The 19,076-nt window shown below is 42.6% G+C and overlaps 1 protein-coding gene across 1 annotated transcript in view; it reads right to left on the reverse strand.

Annotated features, from left to right (window-relative positions):
- The window catches only part of TLL1 (tolloid like 1), a 107,383-nt gene extending 89,054 nt beyond the window's left edge, over positions 1 to 18,329 (reverse strand). The window contains exon 1 of the mRNA XM_058657471.1: positions 17,537 to 18,329. Within this exon, the coding sequence (XP_058513454.1) occupies positions 17,537 to 17,711 (175 nt within the window). The 5' untranslated portion in view covers positions 17,712 to 18,329. The remainder of the gene's footprint in view (positions 1 to 17,536) is intronic.
- Between the last annotated feature and the right edge of the window lie 747 nt (positions 18,330 to 19,076).

Consider the following 19,076-nt stretch of genomic DNA (forward strand, 5'->3'; position numbering starts at 1 on the left):
AAATACAATCCTGACAGTTCTTCCTTCAAATGATACACTATTATTATGTATGCATTAGTTACCACACTATTATTACATATGTAAATTGAGCACATAGGATATATTAGTCCAATAATTTCACAGCTATTACTTTCATTGGTATGAAGGTATATCAATAATTAATACCAATATATTTATTCTCTTAATAAGTAGCAGCTTTCCATTTCAATTTTTGTTAAGCTAAATGATTAAAATTTTAACTACTAAATTCAAGTTCTACATTTTTTGTATTATGAGTTGTACAATTCTACCATTCTTGTATTTGGAATTCTAGGAGAGGATACTGAAAATGTAGTGATCAATGTCAAAATCTAAGAAAACAAAACTGTTTTGCTTAAGACAACAAAATTAGGAGATGAACTCAACCTTGAATAAGTGGGCTTTGTAAGTAGCTCATGCCTTGTGGAAATATCAAACAAACAAAAACCATGTTACCTTTAAAGGATAAAGCATAGTGTGAACCACACAGATATTCAAATCTCAGCCTTGTGGCTTTGCTAAGTAACAGTTGAATTTACTAGGTCACACAGCAGCCCTGGGAATCCCATATCAGCATGTTTGCTGGTCAAATATCAGAACTAGGCTACTTTTTGTTTGTTTCCAAAGATAGCAAGAGAATCTATCATTGACCTTTTCTAAAGAAGTTACCTTCACTTCCATACTTTCAACGGAATATATTAATCAAGAAAGACCATACACATGTGTGAATATGAATAGAAAGTAGAATGAAATATCCATAAATGCCATAGATCTGTCCAAAAAAAAGTCATCCTGCTTCAGGCAGTGAAGGACCTGGCAAAGGAAGAGAAACTGTAGTTCATCACACCACTCCGCCATCAAAGGCATTCAGTCCTAACCACAAGCTTTCACTCGGCAACAAAGCCAAGCCCTCCTCAGCTGGAAGAGGACCCTCTCCGAGGAGCTGACTGCCCCTCTTGCTTTGGCATGCTTTCTTTCTTAACCCTCCCCTCCTCATCCTTCTGCCTTTAAAGAAAATTCCAATGCAGTTTATTTTAAGACATTCCTAACTCAAAAGCGTTTCAAAATGTGGAACTTTTTGAATGACAAGAAGATGCCTTGAGTGGAAAACTCCACACCTAATCTCATGTGACAGGTGGTAGCCAAAATCCACTCGCATTACAAATACTGCATAAAATCACCTTTAGGCTCTGTGTATGTGAAGCAGCAATGAACGTCATGTTTAGACACAGGTTTTATCCCTCAAGATAGCTCAAGAGGTCTGTTTGAATTCATATATATATATATACATGCATGTGTGTGGTAGTTCTTCACATAGTCCACAGGCGCCAGTCACAGGAAACACACACCTTTTTATAACTGATATGGTTATTTCAATGCAATGAGCAGGGACTGATTCAACATATCATGCCTTTAAAAAGTTCATGCTTCCCATAGTGAAGGAAATATTTATTACAACACTAAAAAGAAATAAATAGTATGGTTTAAGTTCAAAAATGGATGAAGCTATAGGCATGATGGTCTCAAGAAAATTTGACAGTATCATATTCATAAATATTACTGCATATCACATATGTGTAATCTGGTCATAAGTATAATCATCATAAGGATAAATAGTTATCAGATTATCAGTTAAATTTTTCAAGCATTTTTGAAACTACTGATACATATATTTGACATATATCTATATACATATATGTCAAAACATCCAAACTAAAATGGTTTCCACAAAAATAAGCAAGCTGTCAGAATCTCCTGTTTTGTTTCACATGTTTTAGTTGCAAACAATTACAGAAACAAATGTTTACTGACTCTATCACAGCGATGCAGAAAATAGAAAACAGGTTTAAGGGGAACTCAGAGCTAGGAGACAGAAACTTGGGAACTGAGCCTGATTCTTTATTGGCACCATTCCATAGCATGACGCTGAACAAAACACAACAAGACAAACGGGGAACCGGAGATGCTGGAGGAAGGGTCTCAGCCGTCTGCCATGGAGATCATCACATACAGACACAGGCTGAACAGAAAACAGGCAATCAACTGACGGTGAATACAACCACATGAAAGATCGGCTAGTCACACTGTTTCAGGGTGAGCAGGAAGACGATAATTAACCTAAAGTTAATTAAACATATCTACTTTCTGGAAATTCAATATCACCCAGATTTTCACCTAAACTGGTTAGATGTCTACCGTAAGTTCTGTAATACGTTGATGTTTGAAGAATATTCTGCTTCTCCTCCACCCTGCTTCCATTAGAGCAGCCGCATGAGAGAGCTGCTAAGAGCTCAGGCTTTGGAGGCAAGCAATCCTGGTCTGAATCCCAGCACCGACACTTCTAACTCCGTAATGTAGGAAAACGACTTAATTTCTCTGTGCCTCAGTTTCCCTATCTGCTAAACAGGCGTTGTAACATCACCCACCTCATAAGGCTACTATGAATATTGGATTTTTTATTTACCACATAGCAAGAAGCCAGCACACAGTGTCAGGTATATGTCAATATCTGCTATGACTAATGTGTTAGAAAATACTTTCCTAAAGGGTCCAGAAAAAAAATTTTTTTAGGCTTTTGACTGCATGTACTAGATCCCTTGTAACCACAACAACTGAACTCTTCCGTGGTAGCATAAAAGCAGCCAGTGATAATACGTGAGAGAATGGGTACAGTTTTGTTCCAGTAAAATTTGTTTCTAAACACTTTTACTTATAAAAACAAGCATTGAGGCTCAGCTTATTGAATTCTCAGCTATACTGTTTGGAAAAACTATTGCTATTCTGGAAACAAGTTGTGGCATTACTAAATACCGAAAAGCTGAACACGGGAGAAAGTTTAGTCTGATGAAACAGCAGCCTGCATGCCACATGAAAGTGCTTGGTTCCTGACTTCTGCTAAGGGGAACCAAGGAAGAGTGTGCTTCAAGCAGCTAAGCTGCTGCAACCCATGGGGAGATCGGGACGGTGTTTCCAGTTCGGGGCTGAAGCCACAGTCCAGCCTCATCTGTTCACGACATCTGGGGAATGAACCACTGATTGGGAGTACTCTCTACTATCTATACATCTATCATGCAGATATCTTAAATCAGCAAAATGTTAAACAAAAGAACAACCAATCCTGTAAGATAATCCCTTAACCTACCCCACTGGACACCTGCAGTGACTGTGGATTGTGACAGAGAAGAGACTGATGGTGCTTTCCTAAACAGATTCACAGCTGTGGTTACTTTAATACACGTATATACTCTCTTGCTCCTTCAGCCCCAATCCTAACTATTTCCAAAGCACCATTCTTGATTACAATATGCCAAAGTTGTATTTGACACTGATTGTAACCAGATTTCATTTCCATGAAAACAGAAATGTATGAAAGGCCAAGAAAGGAGCACAAACTTCCTGCAAACAGGAAAGCAAAGTAGTTGGGTCATTTGGACCTTTCTTTTTTCCCTCAATTTTGTTGAAAGGAACCAGAGCAGTAGTTAATCTAGCAATGAATTTTCACCAAAACTCTTGTCAGTATCCTATCTGATGCCCCATGAATTATCAAATGATTCAACTGTGCTGTGTCAGATCACACACCTTCTGGGTGTTTATTTACTTAGCCTCGACAATTTTCTCAAATAAAAACACCAATCGGTAGTGAGATGAATATCTGAGTTGAACATTCTGTTTCTGGAATCACTAAAACTATTAGATAAAATATTTTCAAAACGTATCAATAGATGGCAGAGGAGAAAAAGGAATGATGGGTGAGAAAAGGAAGGAATCCAGAGCGACAAGCAGAGACTGAGGGCAACGTTCAACCAAGGGCGACAGTCGAGCATGGCTGGCACGACTGCTGGAGTCCACTGTACCGTGCGCCCCAAAGGACAGAGACCCACGCAATCTGGGAGCTCTGAATACATAACCCTCAAAAATATAATATTCCTAAATTTAGGACTTCTAGGAGTGAAAAATTTATACAATCCAAGGTACTTACTTAAAAGCCACAAAAACTGCTTGTCAAAAAAGAAACTTGAAATTAAGTAGAGGAATGAATGTCATTATCCTTTGATATATCATAAGAAACTATGATTCCCAAATGAGATTTATATTTTTAAATTTCTATTATAATATTCCTATTTTGTGGTCCAACACTGTCAAGTGCTCAATTTAAAGTCCTGATCTGTTAGTACTTTGAGACACCTATCAAAAGCAAAAAAGAAAAAAAATCCTTTCAAATTCAATAAACAATTCTAATCCCCCACAGATTACTTAAGAGTATTTAAAAGGCTTATGTGACTATAATACTAAAATATGATAGTAAAATAAATTAAGCTAAGATCATCAATATAAGAAAACCAGATTACACATAAATGTTTTTATGTCAGAATGTAAAAATGGGTTAATATTGGTTAATCACATTCTAATTCACTAGATGTAGAAGCTAAATAAGGATAGTTATAGCACTGAAAGCAAAATTCTTTAATTTGATAAAAGGTACCTATTTTTTAAAGACACTCAATTCCATAATTGACAAGTAATTGAAAGCACTCCTCTTGTAATTAAGAACAGAACAAGCTAGCTTTGGTCATACTTTCTATTCAACACTGAAAGACTGTCAGCATAGTGATGAAGTTAAATTAAAAGTACATGATTGAAAAGGAAGAAACAGAATTCGATGTTTGTTTCCAGATGATCTAATTGCCTACCTGCAAGATATGATAATAAAATACTAATGCTGAAACAATGTTACATAAGTAAGGACTATCAACATCAAATACATGTCTGCAAATGATTACAAAAAATATTTAAAGATATTTCATGTCATAAAATTACAAAACATATTAAGAAACCTACCAAAACCTGTAAAAATGCTACAAGTAAAATATTTAAAATGTATCAAACAGTATTGAAGAATGCTAAACAAATGCATTTGTATACCATATTCATGGACTAAAAGCTAAATATCATAAAAGTAATCCTTTCCTGATTAACCCAAAGATTCAATTTAATTCCAGTCAAAATCTAAACAATGAGACCTGACTAATTTCCAAGTTAACAAATACCAAAAGTCCAAATATAACAAAAATGTTCCCACACAGCAACAGGAGGCAGCTTGTGACGTAGAGATCAGGAATTGTGTGTGACTCAACATGAAATTCATCCACTTTACAAATCCAAACATGTACCTGGCTCGTCTCTATCAGTGTCTACAAAGGCACTAAACCCTGGAGCCAAGGAATCGTCCACCATGACTCTGCTCTTGGTTGTAACTGTCTTGACTTTCACCCTAAGGCCCTCTAGTTCACTGGTGGTCTCTTCAATCCAGCCTTTTTTTTTTCTGTACCGTAACTACCAAATACAAACACATAACCACTGCTTGGGCTCATATAATACAACCACCTCGCTGCTCCAATTGCGCATTTCTTTCTCCGTCATCTAAAAGACAAGCCTTCACAGTTTCGTGTCTTTAAAACGTGACCGCAGCCAAGCTGTTTGACTGCTTTAACCTTTAGGTAATGCTCTTTCTCACTTTCAAGAGAATCAAGTTCACATCCTGAGTATGTAAGATCCTTGTACTGTATCTTCCAGAACCATTTCTTGCCAAAACCAAACCAGTTGGCATCCCTTCCCAAAATCCATGAACTTTTTACTCCCTTGTCTTTCAACTTATTTGATTCTAAGATCTTACACCATGTTTGTTCCAAGGAGAAAATATATATACAACGTATACCATTGCCTTAGAAACTTTCTCTCACTTTCATTGAGACATCTGGCAGATGTTCAAAGATTTCAGGAATATAATACATTTGTTATATTTCTCCAGACACTCCTGAAATATCTCAAGTGCAAGACATTGGCCACATTAATTAACGTCTATGTTGCCTAACAATCTACTAAGACCATATGCATTTAACCTTTAGATATTTTATAGATGAGGTATTACTATACCACATTACAAATGAAAGGACTCAGAAGTGCTGTAGGTTTATCAAGGTATTAGAATCCTTCATACATGGGATAAGATTTGCAGTGAGGTCTCCTACACCGCATTCAACGCTCTTCATTAATGCACACTGCCTAGAGTGATATTACTCTTTTTTTATTGATCTAATGCTGCACTACTACAAAAGCCTCAAAAATGAAACTTGCTGTGGAAATGTTTCTTTTTTGGCGGGGGGGCGGGGGGGGGGGGAGAAGGAGGACATTTTAGCTTCCATGAAGAAACAAATACTATGTTAAACATAAAATAACTCCACAAAACAATCAGTTCTTTACCAGACGTCTGGGACGAACTGAAGGTTGAGTTTTATGAAGACAATTAGAAATACATTGACCACTCCACTCCTGGCCATGTCCAGGTCCCCCAGAATATTAACATCTTTCCTATGAAAGAAATCCTAGTGTGCGACCTTCAGTTCTGATGGGAATGTGGCACTGACAGGCTCCAGTATCCACCAAGGTCACACCTGCCTTCCTCAACCAGGCCACATCTGCCTGCTTCGACTTCCTTTGTTAAGTTTGTTTTAAATGATGGACTGATGTCAGAAAATGACTGATGGCAAATTAGGCACAAACTGTTTTCAAGACTAAACTTGGCAAAGATGAGTCAGGGAATTTCAGGCACTATTGTAGCTGCAGCCAGCTGGTTTCCAAAATCGTGCTGGAACCTTGAATGCGAGAGCTGAAGTGACCAGAAGAGGCCCAGCGTAAATGACCAGGGAGTAGATTGGTCTTGCAGTTTCAGGATCAGGACACATTAGGGCTTGGGAGGAGGCCCAAGGAAATCTGATGGTCTTCGGTGTTTCAGGCATGCAGTAGCATGGTCTCTACTACCTGTCCGGTTCGTCTCTCAGTCACCAGGCCATTGAAGAAAAGCAAAACTGAATATTTGCTTTCCAAAACCACAGTAGACTACTTCAAGTAAAAAGCCAGGTTTTCATCTAATTATCATTTGTTCTGTTTCTACTGATCAGCAAAGAAAAAGTGAACACAACTTTAAACGTATCCAAGGATACAGCGTAGAAAACAAAACCAAAAAAAAAAAAAATGTGTGCATTAGGTAAAAGAAAAATTAGGAGAAACTATGATAACTCACCTGAAACATTAAAATGATACTTGAGAGATTAAGTAAATACAAATCATTATTGTCCATAGACTGCTTCCAAATAATGGCATAGATATGAATTAGTTGCATATTACCCCAGCATACTGCTAAATAACGCACTCTACTTCTTACTTACACATGTTGGTATGACCCACAAAGCTTTATTCTTCACATAGGGATAAAGAAAATTCCAGGAAGGTTTTTAAGAACATATATTCTCAATGTCATAATTTTTAATACTATTTTCAAATGTTACATTGAAATTACTTTAGCACACAACTATGTGGTTACTAACAAGCAATTATTTATTCATCAACTCACATCTACTTTAAAATGCTAAAGATTAAATCACATCAACTATTGCATCTTATTCCATGCTTCTGTAACCCCAGGATTAGCCCATGTTTCATTTGTAGTTGATGTTCAGTAAGTATTTAATGAATTAACTTTTGTACCTTGGAGCCATGGGTTTAAACTGAGTTCTGTGCAAACATGGAATAGTGAGTGTGGAAGCTCACGTCAAGCCAGATGGCCAGAAACCTGAACCGGAGTGCTGAAAGGCTACAGAGCCAAGATTCCATTTACACATTAGTGAATGGGAACTGAAATGTGGCCATGGATGCTGAGTGCTCTAGGCGTGGGAGCAAACAATCAAAACAGCAACTTATAGAAAATGGTCACATTGGTTACACAGGATATCTTTTTACAAAAACAAATCTACTGGGGTATTTTATTTTCTCTACAACAAGACTTCATGGACTTAAGATGTAAGTGCATGTTATGTATGGCAATGGGAAAAGACCACTATTCAAAAAGTATTTTTATAAAAAGAATCTTCCCACAAAAAAAAGCAGCTATGGTTTAAAACAACCCTCTGCAACGTCTGTATTTATGTTATAATGCATGGAAAAAATGAAAATTTTAAGTTTCTGAAAAAGGGATGTGTATCTCACATGAATTGAACTCCTGTAACAGAGGCACATACCTGACGCAGCTATTGGGGGTGGTTTGGGTGGTCGCAGCCGTCATCAAGTGCCTAGGTTTCAACGTCAGCTTCTGATTCTAGCCCCTGTTCATGTGGCCCCTGAGAGGAATTAGTTCACATAGTTGAGTCCCTGCCCTTTACAGGGATAACCCACCAAGTTCTGGAGCCATGGCCTTGACCTCAGGTAGCTCTGCCTGTTGTGCACCTTTCCAGAAACAATCTATACATCTTTTTATGTGTATCTGTCTCTCAGCGTAACTTTGTGCCTTTCAAATGTATGAGAATAAATACGCTTTCAGATTTTAACTTTTATTGTAACACCTCCACAATACCATCTCCATTTTATAGATCAGAAAATTGAAGCAATAAAGAATTAAATAATTAGCCAAAATATTATTATGTGATTATGTGAGGGTGTTAGTATCAGAACCATGACCCTCACACTCCAAAATCTTATTCAAAACATCATTATGTTGCATTGTTGAAACCCTAATTTCTAAAACCAGTTCAAATTTGCAAAAACAAAAACCACTTTGTATTAGAGAGAGACAAAGAGGGAGAGAATAGAAAGGCAGTATGACAATTTAAACCATTAAAATTTAATTAACTAAGTATTAATTTTTTTGAGAGGTGGATATTTGTGAGCCCACTACCCACCCAAGCATTTTCTGTGTTACCTGACACATGAGAGATGGTCAAGGGTTATTTCCAGTAACATCCTTTACATATTTTCCAAGAATAACTACTGTTTTATCACACTGTTATTCTGTTTTGTTATGTTTGAAATATTACATACTTGTATATATTACTTTATATATTTGTATTTTCAACTGCTTTTTTTTTTTAAGAAAAAGTTCAGAGTTTTGGACACAAATTCTGTGTCCAGCATGAAGTGGCATTAGGCAAGTCATCTTAAAATAGTTAACCGCAAGTGAGGTTCAACATTAAGGTGAGGCGGGCTGATATTACAGCATATCAGGTCAACCCAGAGCTTATAGTGCAGGCAGCCCCTGCAGAGGGCTGGCCAGACCCTCCCAACCAGCCCCCAGCAGAGGGCCAGCCCAGGTCCCTCCTGCACTGACTGTCAGCTACCCCCTTGCAGAGGGCTGGCCCAGGTCCCTCCTGCACTGTCAGCTAGCCCCCTGCAGAGGGCCAGGTAGCCACAAACTGTCAACTATCCCCTGCAGATGCATCTGCACGGAGCAGAGGATGGCCCACTTGCTTGGGCCCGCATACCTATGAGGGGCACCCAGACAGAGTTCCTGGCTCTTCAGCCTGACCTAGACTTGGATGTTGCAGGCTTTAGAGAGTGAACCAGAGGATGTAAGATCTCTCTCTGTCCCTCCCTCCAAATCACTTTACCTTTCACATAAAAAATTGTGTATATGTATGTATATGTAAGAAATGAGAGAATACTTGTTTTTTTTTCTGCATACAGTCTTTTTTTTCCAAAAAGAAGAAGAAGAAAAGACTTATCTGTCTGAAAGATACAGAGAAAGAGCAAAAGAAAGAGAAACACATTGTCCATCTACTGTTTCACTCCCCGAATGGCTGCAATGGCTGGAGCTGAACCAGACTGAAGCCAGGAGGCAGGAGCTTCTTCTGGGTTGCTCATGTGAGTGCAGGGACCCTAATATTTAGGCCATCCTGTACTGGTTTCCCAGACATATTAACACAGAGCTAAATTGAAAATGAAGCAGTGAGACTCAAGTCAGCACCTACGTGGGATATAGATGCTACAGGCAGTGGTTTTACTCGCTGCCCCACAATGCCATCCCCAAACAGTGTTGCATATGAAGTCTCATTCCACTTCCGAGTTCTGTTACATATGATAGAGGTCTGTTACTATTCCAAATATGTAATCATGGAACAGACTGGGGATGGATGTATCCTATAATCAACACCATCTTTCTGTGTATCAACTCTTGGTCACTAGTCAACCCACAAGAGTGCTTCCAAATCTTTCCAGCAGAAATCAGGCAACACAAGGTCCCTAGTGTGGGTCACTATTTTCTGTTACTCTTTCCCGATTGTAAATCCCAATTATTGTAACCCTTGTCCAGGTATAGAATGTTTCCCTTCTTAGGCTACAAAATATGAGGTTACTTTAACGTGTTTCTGGAAATAGAAGTAAATGATACTCCATTTTGGCGCAGAAATATTTTGCAATCTATTCACAAATGGGCTCTTCCAAAAGCTTATGAAAAAAATGAGCATTATGGAAAAAAAAACTATGTGTGGATTTCAAGATATTTGCACCATAGTAATCTCTTCTCTTCTTTTTTTCTTAAACTCTTGCAAGCCCCTTCATATACGTGAAATAAAAATTCCCCCTAGTTCTCAGGCTTTGAAAAGCAACAGCAATGAGAAGGAGCCTGTTTTACCAGATCTTGTGCTTACTTGTCAGAAAACAAGTACGAGCAGGAATTCCTCCTCCCAGAAAACATGATCATTTACTCAAAGAAAATATGTTTTCTTCCAAGGAATTGTAATTTAGTCAATATCACACACAGTATATATTTTAAATGTGCCAGACATTCTACTCTTAGGAAAGCAGACTGGCCCTCAAAGAAGTTTCTTGGACTCACTTTTTCCCTAGAGCTTTTAAACTTTCAGAGGACTTTTAGACAAGTCAGAATTGAAAAAGACAACATTGTTTAAATGCATCCACACAGTATATTGTGTTCTAAGGGCATTACCCATCATTTACTATTCTTCCAAATCATATACATTTGAAGGGATACTCTTGACACCTTTTATGGGGTTCATAGTTATAAATTCAATGAATATCCCAAGAGAAAATCTGAAGGCTAATCAACTCAACATATTACCACTGTAAATATCAAAGCATGTGTCCACAGGGAAACTGGTGACTGAATTCTACCCACCCAACCCAACCCTGGCATTAGTCAATACAGAAAAGCTGTCATCAACATTTTTGTACTTAGAATCCCTATACAACTTAGCACTAAAATATTTCCCTAAAGCGCCTATAGTTAGGGGTATGTACCTTCATTTGTTTCACATATAACTAGGGTGTATATATACATATGTATATTTTTTTATAAAAACTGAAATTCAGGGAGCAGTTCCCCAAGAATAGCAATTATTCTATTCTCCAAGCAATTGAAAGGTATTTCAATTTTTTGAAATAATTTTTAAATGCAAACTTTTTAAAAATTTCAAATTTTTTCAAATTTTAATTTTAAAAATCCAGAAGTGACAATCCACAGCTAAACTACAATAGGTGCCCATAGTACAAACATCACCTCTTCAGCTGCCAATCTCATTATATTGGTGCCAACTGGAGGGCCTATCTAAAGGATCTATTACAAGAAAAGCATCAGGAATACAGAAATCATGATTAAAGTTCTCACTGTGTGCCTGCTGTGATGACAGCCCCACCCCTGGAACATTTTAGGGTCTCAATCTCCTTGTGTGTACCAAGACGATAATAAGTTCAATCTATAACAAAATGCATAAGGTTAAAAGAATATCAGAAGAAAACAGATGACATATTTTAAAAGTGAAAAGATTAAGTATGTGAATGTGGCATTCATCATGAATACAACCCCTGGACAAGCGATGCTTATGGAACCTCAAGATGTCATTTCTTATATGGGTCTTGGCCCATTTGACTGTTTCTTACTTATTCATTGTGTTGTTCCCTGGAGTTTTTACAGATGGTGACCTCTGCCCAATGATACAGACACATATTGCTTAACGGTGAGAATGTGTTCTGAGGGATGCCTTCGAAGCTAGCTCTATTCTCTGTTAGCATCACAGAGCACATGAAAGCGAAACACAACATAAATGCTACAAAGGCACCAGGCAATATGACCTTAGGGATACTTGATCATGATCCAGATGTCAGGTCATCATAAAGCTATTGACTACGAATACTTAATTCAAACAGGCAATAACATAAATACTTAACTACTGAAACTGAACCCTCATAATGTAAAAACAGGACCCAGTCCAAGGTGTTATTCCATGCCCATTATGAAAAGGGCTTCACTGAGTGAACAGCCATCCAGCTGACCTCAGAGGAACCAGTCACCAGACCCAAGGAGTCATTTGCTTCTCCAACAGATAAGAAACCAGATGGCCAGTGTTGTCCTGCAGTGATTTGTGAAGCGGAATTCCAGGTCTGAGCAGAACAGCACTGCCACCCCAGACCAACAAGAGCCCTGCTGATCATCACAAACTCCCAAAGAACACAGCATCACCGACCTATCACAGCACACTCACAAACGACCAAGCAGCAATGCAGACCAGCTGATCATGCCCCTCTCATTCCAGTTTCAATCTGTACCAGCCTGCACCTCCAACTTCTCGGGGAATGCATAAATGAATTAACAGCCGCCCAGATCCTTGCTCAGTTCTTTGTAATAAATAGCCACTTTCTTCAACCATGCTGGTGTCAGTGACTGGCTTTTTACATGTTCCCCAAGTGGAGCCAAGTTGAGGGTTCCAAAGCTTTGCCTCCAACTTCTGGGGGAATTGTTCTGCTTGTTCCGCCATGGATCACAATCCTGAGAGGATTTCCTGGCTGCGATACATCTGCCCCTGGCCCACAATCATTCCTGGAGGCTGTTCCGTAACTGCTTGAGCATGTACCTCAACTGGACCACTGACTAGGCTGCGCTGGCCTGAGGTGCTGACTGAGCGGAAGGTACTAGGTTTAAATTCAGTTTGAGATCTAACCAAGTCTTCGGTGAGCAGCAATCGCATGCATGACAATCCAAAGGTAACATTTCCTTGGTTACTCTACTCCAGTTTCTGCTATGACTGACACTGGACTTCAGGGGATTTCTTCCTGCTTGGACCTGGAGAGCATGAAGCCTTGAGAGTCTGGTTCACTGTGACTGGACATCAGTTTCATCCCATTCGGAGCTGTAGAGATCACTGACTTCAGAAATTGCTTTGCAACTTGCCAAACTTGTTTTGAAACTTGGTTCAACAGGTCCAGTGATCACAGCTCTATTCTCCCAGCCTCCCAAGGTGTTCTTGCTATATGCAGAAAATTTAAATCTATGAAAGAAAAAGATTCCTGCCAAAGATGTTTTATAAAATTAAAAGAAAATGAGAGAAAAGAAGTTCCATTTCCGCAAGTTTTACTTTTGCTGTCATCCCAAGGCAGTTTATAAAAATTGTGTTAACCAAACGTGTGTTTCTTCACAAAGCTTATGTAATCGTTAGTAGGCAATCTGCTTTAAACTAATTTTAAAAATAAAGGACAAAAGAACAAATTTAAAAATGTTCAAAATTAATAACATGGATTTATGCCTGTGTTTGCTGATCAGGAAATACTGGACTGGCCAGTTATTTGAAAATCAAAAGGTGCAATTTTGACCTAGGAAGAAACAATTCCAATGAAGATATAATATTAATTGTGTTCTGGGTACTAAGTACAATGAACTAGCTTTTAGAATTTTTTGGATAAGAAAATGATTTAAAATGGTAGCTGTGCTTGTCTCATGCATTTTTTTATCTCTGCTAAGTATAAACTGGGTAATGTAAATGACATCGATGTTTCCAAAACTAAACCTAAGGAATCTTAGCATCTAAATTCTACGGAAAAGAATATTTGGGTTTGTTAGCCAATGCTTCCATAAACTATCCATACATGACAAATAACTCAAGACTATTTAAAAGTAACTGAGCTTGGGCCCAGCGGCGTGGCCTAGCAGCTAAAGTCCTCGCCTTGAATGCCCCGGGATCCCATATGGGCGCCAGTTCTAATCCCGGCAGCTCCACTTCCCATCCAGCTCCCTGCTTGTGGCCTGGGAAAGCAGTCGAGGACGGCCCAATGCATTGGGACCCTGCACCCGCGTGGGAGACCCGGAAGAGGTTCCTGGTTCCCAGCTTCGGATTGGCCCGTTGCGGCTCACTTGGGGAGTGAATCATCGGATGGAAGATCTTCCTCTCTGTCTCTCCTTCTCTCTGTATATCTGACTTTGTAATAAAATAAATAAATCTTTTTTTAAAAAAGTAACTGAGCTTGAAATTTTATGTTCTGTTATTTAGAAAATGCCTTAACTAGAAGATTTTTAACAGATTATTCCAAAATGTAAGTGAAGGAAATCACCCAATAAATAAAAGTTCCCAAGAGTGAAAATGTGAAGGAGGTTCTGAAGGAAGAGAGTTTTCTGGCTAAAGAGAGAGTTTGTAAAACACTCTTACAGAAGAATGGCTGTTCCACTCTACAGACTGGAAAGGGGAGGTTAAGACAAAATATTTACAGGTGTAAATACATTGGGGAGGGGTGAGCAAGGTTTCGAAGAAGTAAATCTTACAAGATTTGTGTATGATGGGCCCAGTGCGAGGGCATAGCGGTTAAGGTCCTCGCCTTGCACGGCCGGGATCCCATATACACGCTGGTTCTAATCCCAGCAGCCCTGCTTCCCATTCAGCTCCCTGCTTGTGGCCTGGGAAAGCAGTTGAGGATGGACCAGGGCTTTGGGACCCTGCACCTGCGTGGGAGACCCGGAGGAAGTTCCTGGCTCCTGGCTTTGGATTGGCTCAGCTCCAGCCACTGGGGCCGCTTGGGGAGTGAATCATTGGATGGAAGATCTTCCTCTCTGTCTCTCCTCCTCCTCTCTGTATATCTGACTTTCCAATAAAACTAAAATAAAATCTTTTTTAAAAAGATTTGTGTATGACAATATTGACTACAGTCCTTAATGTATTGCTCACAGCATTTTCTAAAACTTCAACATTGATAGTAAATGCATACTGAATTAGAATTGGACTTAGAATCTAATGTTCTGTTAAAGTAGCAATGCTTTTGAAATATATATATATCAATGTGCTGATAATATCTGAAAATATATCTGATTTAAAAATAGATCTTTTTAATAAAAAAACTTGCAACAACTTTTAATAGTTTCTATTCAACTGATGACTCTGTCAATTTTCCAGCCCACTCTAGTAAGCTGTCTCCTCATGTTGACACTGTTAAATTGTACCAAGTTACCAAACGACTCTGTGTGTTAATTCTTGTATTCAAGGCTTTTACTTCCTTTTTTGGTGACTGACCAAAGAAATGCACATTTTGTGTTTTAGTAAGGTAATTCTTGTGTTCCGTCCTGCATATATTACATTTTGGTTGTTTGAAAAGCACCGCATTTTAAGAGTTACATACTTGTTCTGAAAGATCTGAGTGATCACTTTATAGCTATGAACAAATCTGACTTATGACTGCCTAACTCGCCATGACTAAACAGATGGATACTATTTCATGATGTTGAGGAATCTTATATCGACAAGGCGTTTTAAGGCCTCTTGGCATATTCGATGGATTTAACTCTGCTGACTTTGAGATTTCCAGGTGGAGCCCTGGAAATGTCAAAGGTTACATCCTCGTCTCACGAAAGTAATCATAAATTTAGCTATTTGGAGTGTATGGAAAATACTGTCAAGATGTGACCTTGCTTAGCTTCAGCCTTGCTATTTCAGAGTATTACTTAGCTTCTCCCCCCCACACACCCGTTACTTCAAATTGTTTTTGTCTTTTCCAGTAGCAAATGGGAGGCACTGACTTTCTACCCGTCTTTCACCTAGACAGCAAATTACCACCTTACATTTCCACTAAAGTACATTCCCAGGAATCTCCATCTCCTTGGGCCAGCCCTTTCTCTTGTCACAAAGAACAGTCAGAAATGGAGAAAGACGAGATGAGAGCCATAACGGGCCCCTTTCATTCTGGCTAGCATTCCAACAGCCGCTTTCAAATAGAAAGGGCATCACAGACGCCAGAAGCAGAAATGCAGAGAGAGGATTCCTTTTTCAGGCTTGCCCTAGGTGTTTATTTCCTTCCGAAAGTAAACGGGACTATGTGTAAATACACCTGCCGCAAACATTTCACACTGCTGGCTGGTGGGGTGACTCTTTCACACATCAGAACAGATGGTTTCCTGGGGGTTCTTCCAAAACAATGGACCGCATTTCCTCCTCCCTGAGTTACAAGTGTCCCTCAACACATTGTTAGCAGTATGTCACCAGTCACTCAAGCTTAGCGGAACACGCCCCTTACCCAAACTGCAAAGCAGGACCCCAGGAACGTGGGTAGGGAATCAGCCCCTTAGGTCTGAGAGAGGCGGAGACTTTAAAGCAACATTGAATTACATCGCAATTCTGAGCTCCAGCCTGGCGAGTTCCTAACCTCCTTTGAGTTCTGATTAAATATCTGCCATGACAATATGCGCCAAGCAAGATCCGCTAACTGAACCAAAATACACATAACCTCCTCGTCAGCGCAGGGTATCATCAGAGGGGGAAATCAACCAGGAAACAGGCAACATTTCCCCTCCACTTGTCCATGCGCCTCCTCCCCCCAGGACCAGGAAAGGCTGAGTAAGGTCAACTCAACACGGAGCGAAAGAAATGCCAGTCACGCGTTAACAACCTCCATGAGCAACGGGAGGACCATCTGCCCATCCCTTCCCCATCCCTTCCTGGAAGCTTCGCCAAAGCCCACACCTCTAGACATGAGGACACCACGTGCCCTTCGCCCCGCGAACACCTCGACCAAGTCTGCCACGCAACCCCCAGAACCTTCTTTCCAAAGTTAGCTGGGAGTCCCCGCTCAGCAGCCTCCGGGAGCCCAGCGGCGAGCGGGTCCCGCGGCCGGGCAGCGCTCGCTCACGTGGTGGCGGGACGCGGCGCGCGTGGGGCCGGGCCCGGGGCGCCGGGAGGCAAGCACCGCCCCGCGCGCAAGGAGAGGCGCGGAGAGGCGCGCAGAGGCGCCAGCTGTGCGCCGGGGAGGGGGCAGAGCCGGGGCGCCGCCGGGGGAGCCCGCCAGGCGAGGAGCAGCTGCGGAGGCCCTCTGCGGTTCCTGGGGCGGGAGGACGCAAGTGAACGGGGAAGCTAGCTTGGGAACAAATTCCTACTTTGGCTTTCTTTTAAATGGACAAATAGCCCATCTAGAAGGGAGTTCCTCCGAGGTTGCCTTCGCGCTGGTGGAGTCTGGAACTCACTCTCGGAATTCCTGGCAAAGGAGGGAGTAGCGCGGTGCCCCCAGGTGGCAGCGCCAACGGTTCCCTAGCATTTGGGGGTGGGGGTCCTGCCCGGCGGGTTCTCCGCCGGGAACCCCACCCTGGAACAAAGAGGAGGTGCCGAGAGCCCGCGGAACGCAGGGGTTTCCGAGCCCGGGTAGCCAGCTGTCTTCCTGACTTGTTTCGTTTTTGCTGGCGGAGGGAGGGGAGCAAGTAACTCCTGGACGCGGTACCGCGCCAAGCAGGGGGCCGGCAGTTGGCACCCCATCCCGCAGCTCGCAACTCCAGGGCGACGCGGGACGCCCCCCTCGGTGGGGAGGGCGAGGCGGAGGGGAGGAAACAGGTGAGCTCCCACGGCCTCACCCCCGTCGGAAAGGCGGCACCCTCCGTGCCACCCACTCCCCCAGCCCGGCGTGCCGCTGGCCCGACCCGAGGAGCACTTACCGGCTTTGCAAGGGTCCTTGTAATCTATCGTCTCGGTTTGGTCCTCTTCGCTCCCAGCCAGAGTGTAATCGTAATCCAGGCCAGCGCAGACCCACGGCTGCCCGTAGGAAAAAACGATCCCGGAGGACAGCAGCCACAGGAGCATCCTCCTCTGGGGAGGCATTGCCAACCCCATCCTCCTCCGCCGCCGCCGCCACAGCCGGAGGGAAAGGAGGGGATGGGACCCTGAGCCCAGCCGGCCTCCGGGGACGTGCGGGGTCGGGGCGGGCTGGGGACAGTGCGGGGACCGGGGCTCTTGCTGCCCCCCACCTCCTCGCCACCAGGAACGTTCCTCGGCAGGTCGCTAGTGTTCAGGTGTCCGGAGACATGCGGATGCCGGCTGGACGGGAAGGAGAGGGCAAGCGCTGGCTGTTAGCCTCCCTCGCAGGGGGAAGTTGGCCAGCGGCCCGCGGGTGGGCGGAGGGCAGGTAAAGGAGCCCGTCTCCCGGGAGGCGGGGACGGACGCCTTTGGGCAAACTCGCCGCCCACCCCGGGGGCGTCCTGCTCGAGGTCCCAACTTGCCACGGCCGCGCCCGGCGCGGGCTCAGCTGCGCCCAGAGCTCCGGCTCCCGCTCCGCTGCCAGGACCCCGCGGCCGAGCGCGAGCCGCCGCCGCTCCGGGAAGAGGAATCCGCTCCGCACATCAGCACTTCGGAACTGAAAGGGGAGACCGAGCAAAGGGATGGGAGGCAGGCATCTCTACGCCGCCAGCCCTTTGCACGCCTGCAGGAGCCAGCGAAGCCAGGAGACGCAAGTGTGAGGATCTGGGGGATGCACGGTTGGCCTTCTCCCCCTCCCACAAGCACCACCACCACCCCCCAGTCTGTCTTTTTTACCCTCTTCCTAACTTGAAAAAAAAATCTTCGCAGCATCTAACCCAATCACTTGCATCCTGCTTACTTATTCATACAATCAGGGTCAGGATCTGGGCCACAGCCTCCTCTCCGACTTCTTTTGATAGCCTTACACAAACAAACAGACGCGAGCGCGCTCGTCCCACTTATTGTTTACTAAAGATAAAAATGAATGTGTGATGTATGGGCGTCTGCAAACAGCAATTAATAGATGATGTGAGCGTCTGCTGGCAGTGCCAGACCGGGGGTGGCGCGAGGGATCTTGACAACTTGGCTGCAAATCTCAATCCCCCCCCCTCCACTCCCCGCCCCCTCCCTGAGCCAACAGTTCGAGTGTTTCTTTGCTTTGCTTGACGGTGAAGTGGGTGTGCCTTCGCGACTTAGGGGAGGACACAGCCTGCTGCCAAAGTGTTTCGACCAACAAAGTTTCTAAGAATCCAGATCCTTAGAGCCGCAGTGGAAAAAAAAAAAAAAAAATCCCAAATCGAGTTGCAGATTGCAGCCGCAGGAAACGTGGAGACCCGGTTGGCGGCTGGCGCTGGGGCTCACGTGGGCTCAGGAAGGGAAGCGGGAGGGGGTACTCGGGTAGCACATTTTCTGTGACAGTCCTGGCGCCCGTGCCGGAGCGGCTCGGGCTCCTTCGGCCTC

This window comes from Ochotona princeps, chromosome 32 (assembly GCF_030435755.1).
Source record: "Ochotona princeps isolate mOchPri1 chromosome 32, mOchPri1.hap1, whole genome shotgun sequence".
Taxonomy (NCBI): Eukaryota; Metazoa; Chordata; class Mammalia; order Lagomorpha; family Ochotonidae; genus Ochotona; species Ochotona princeps.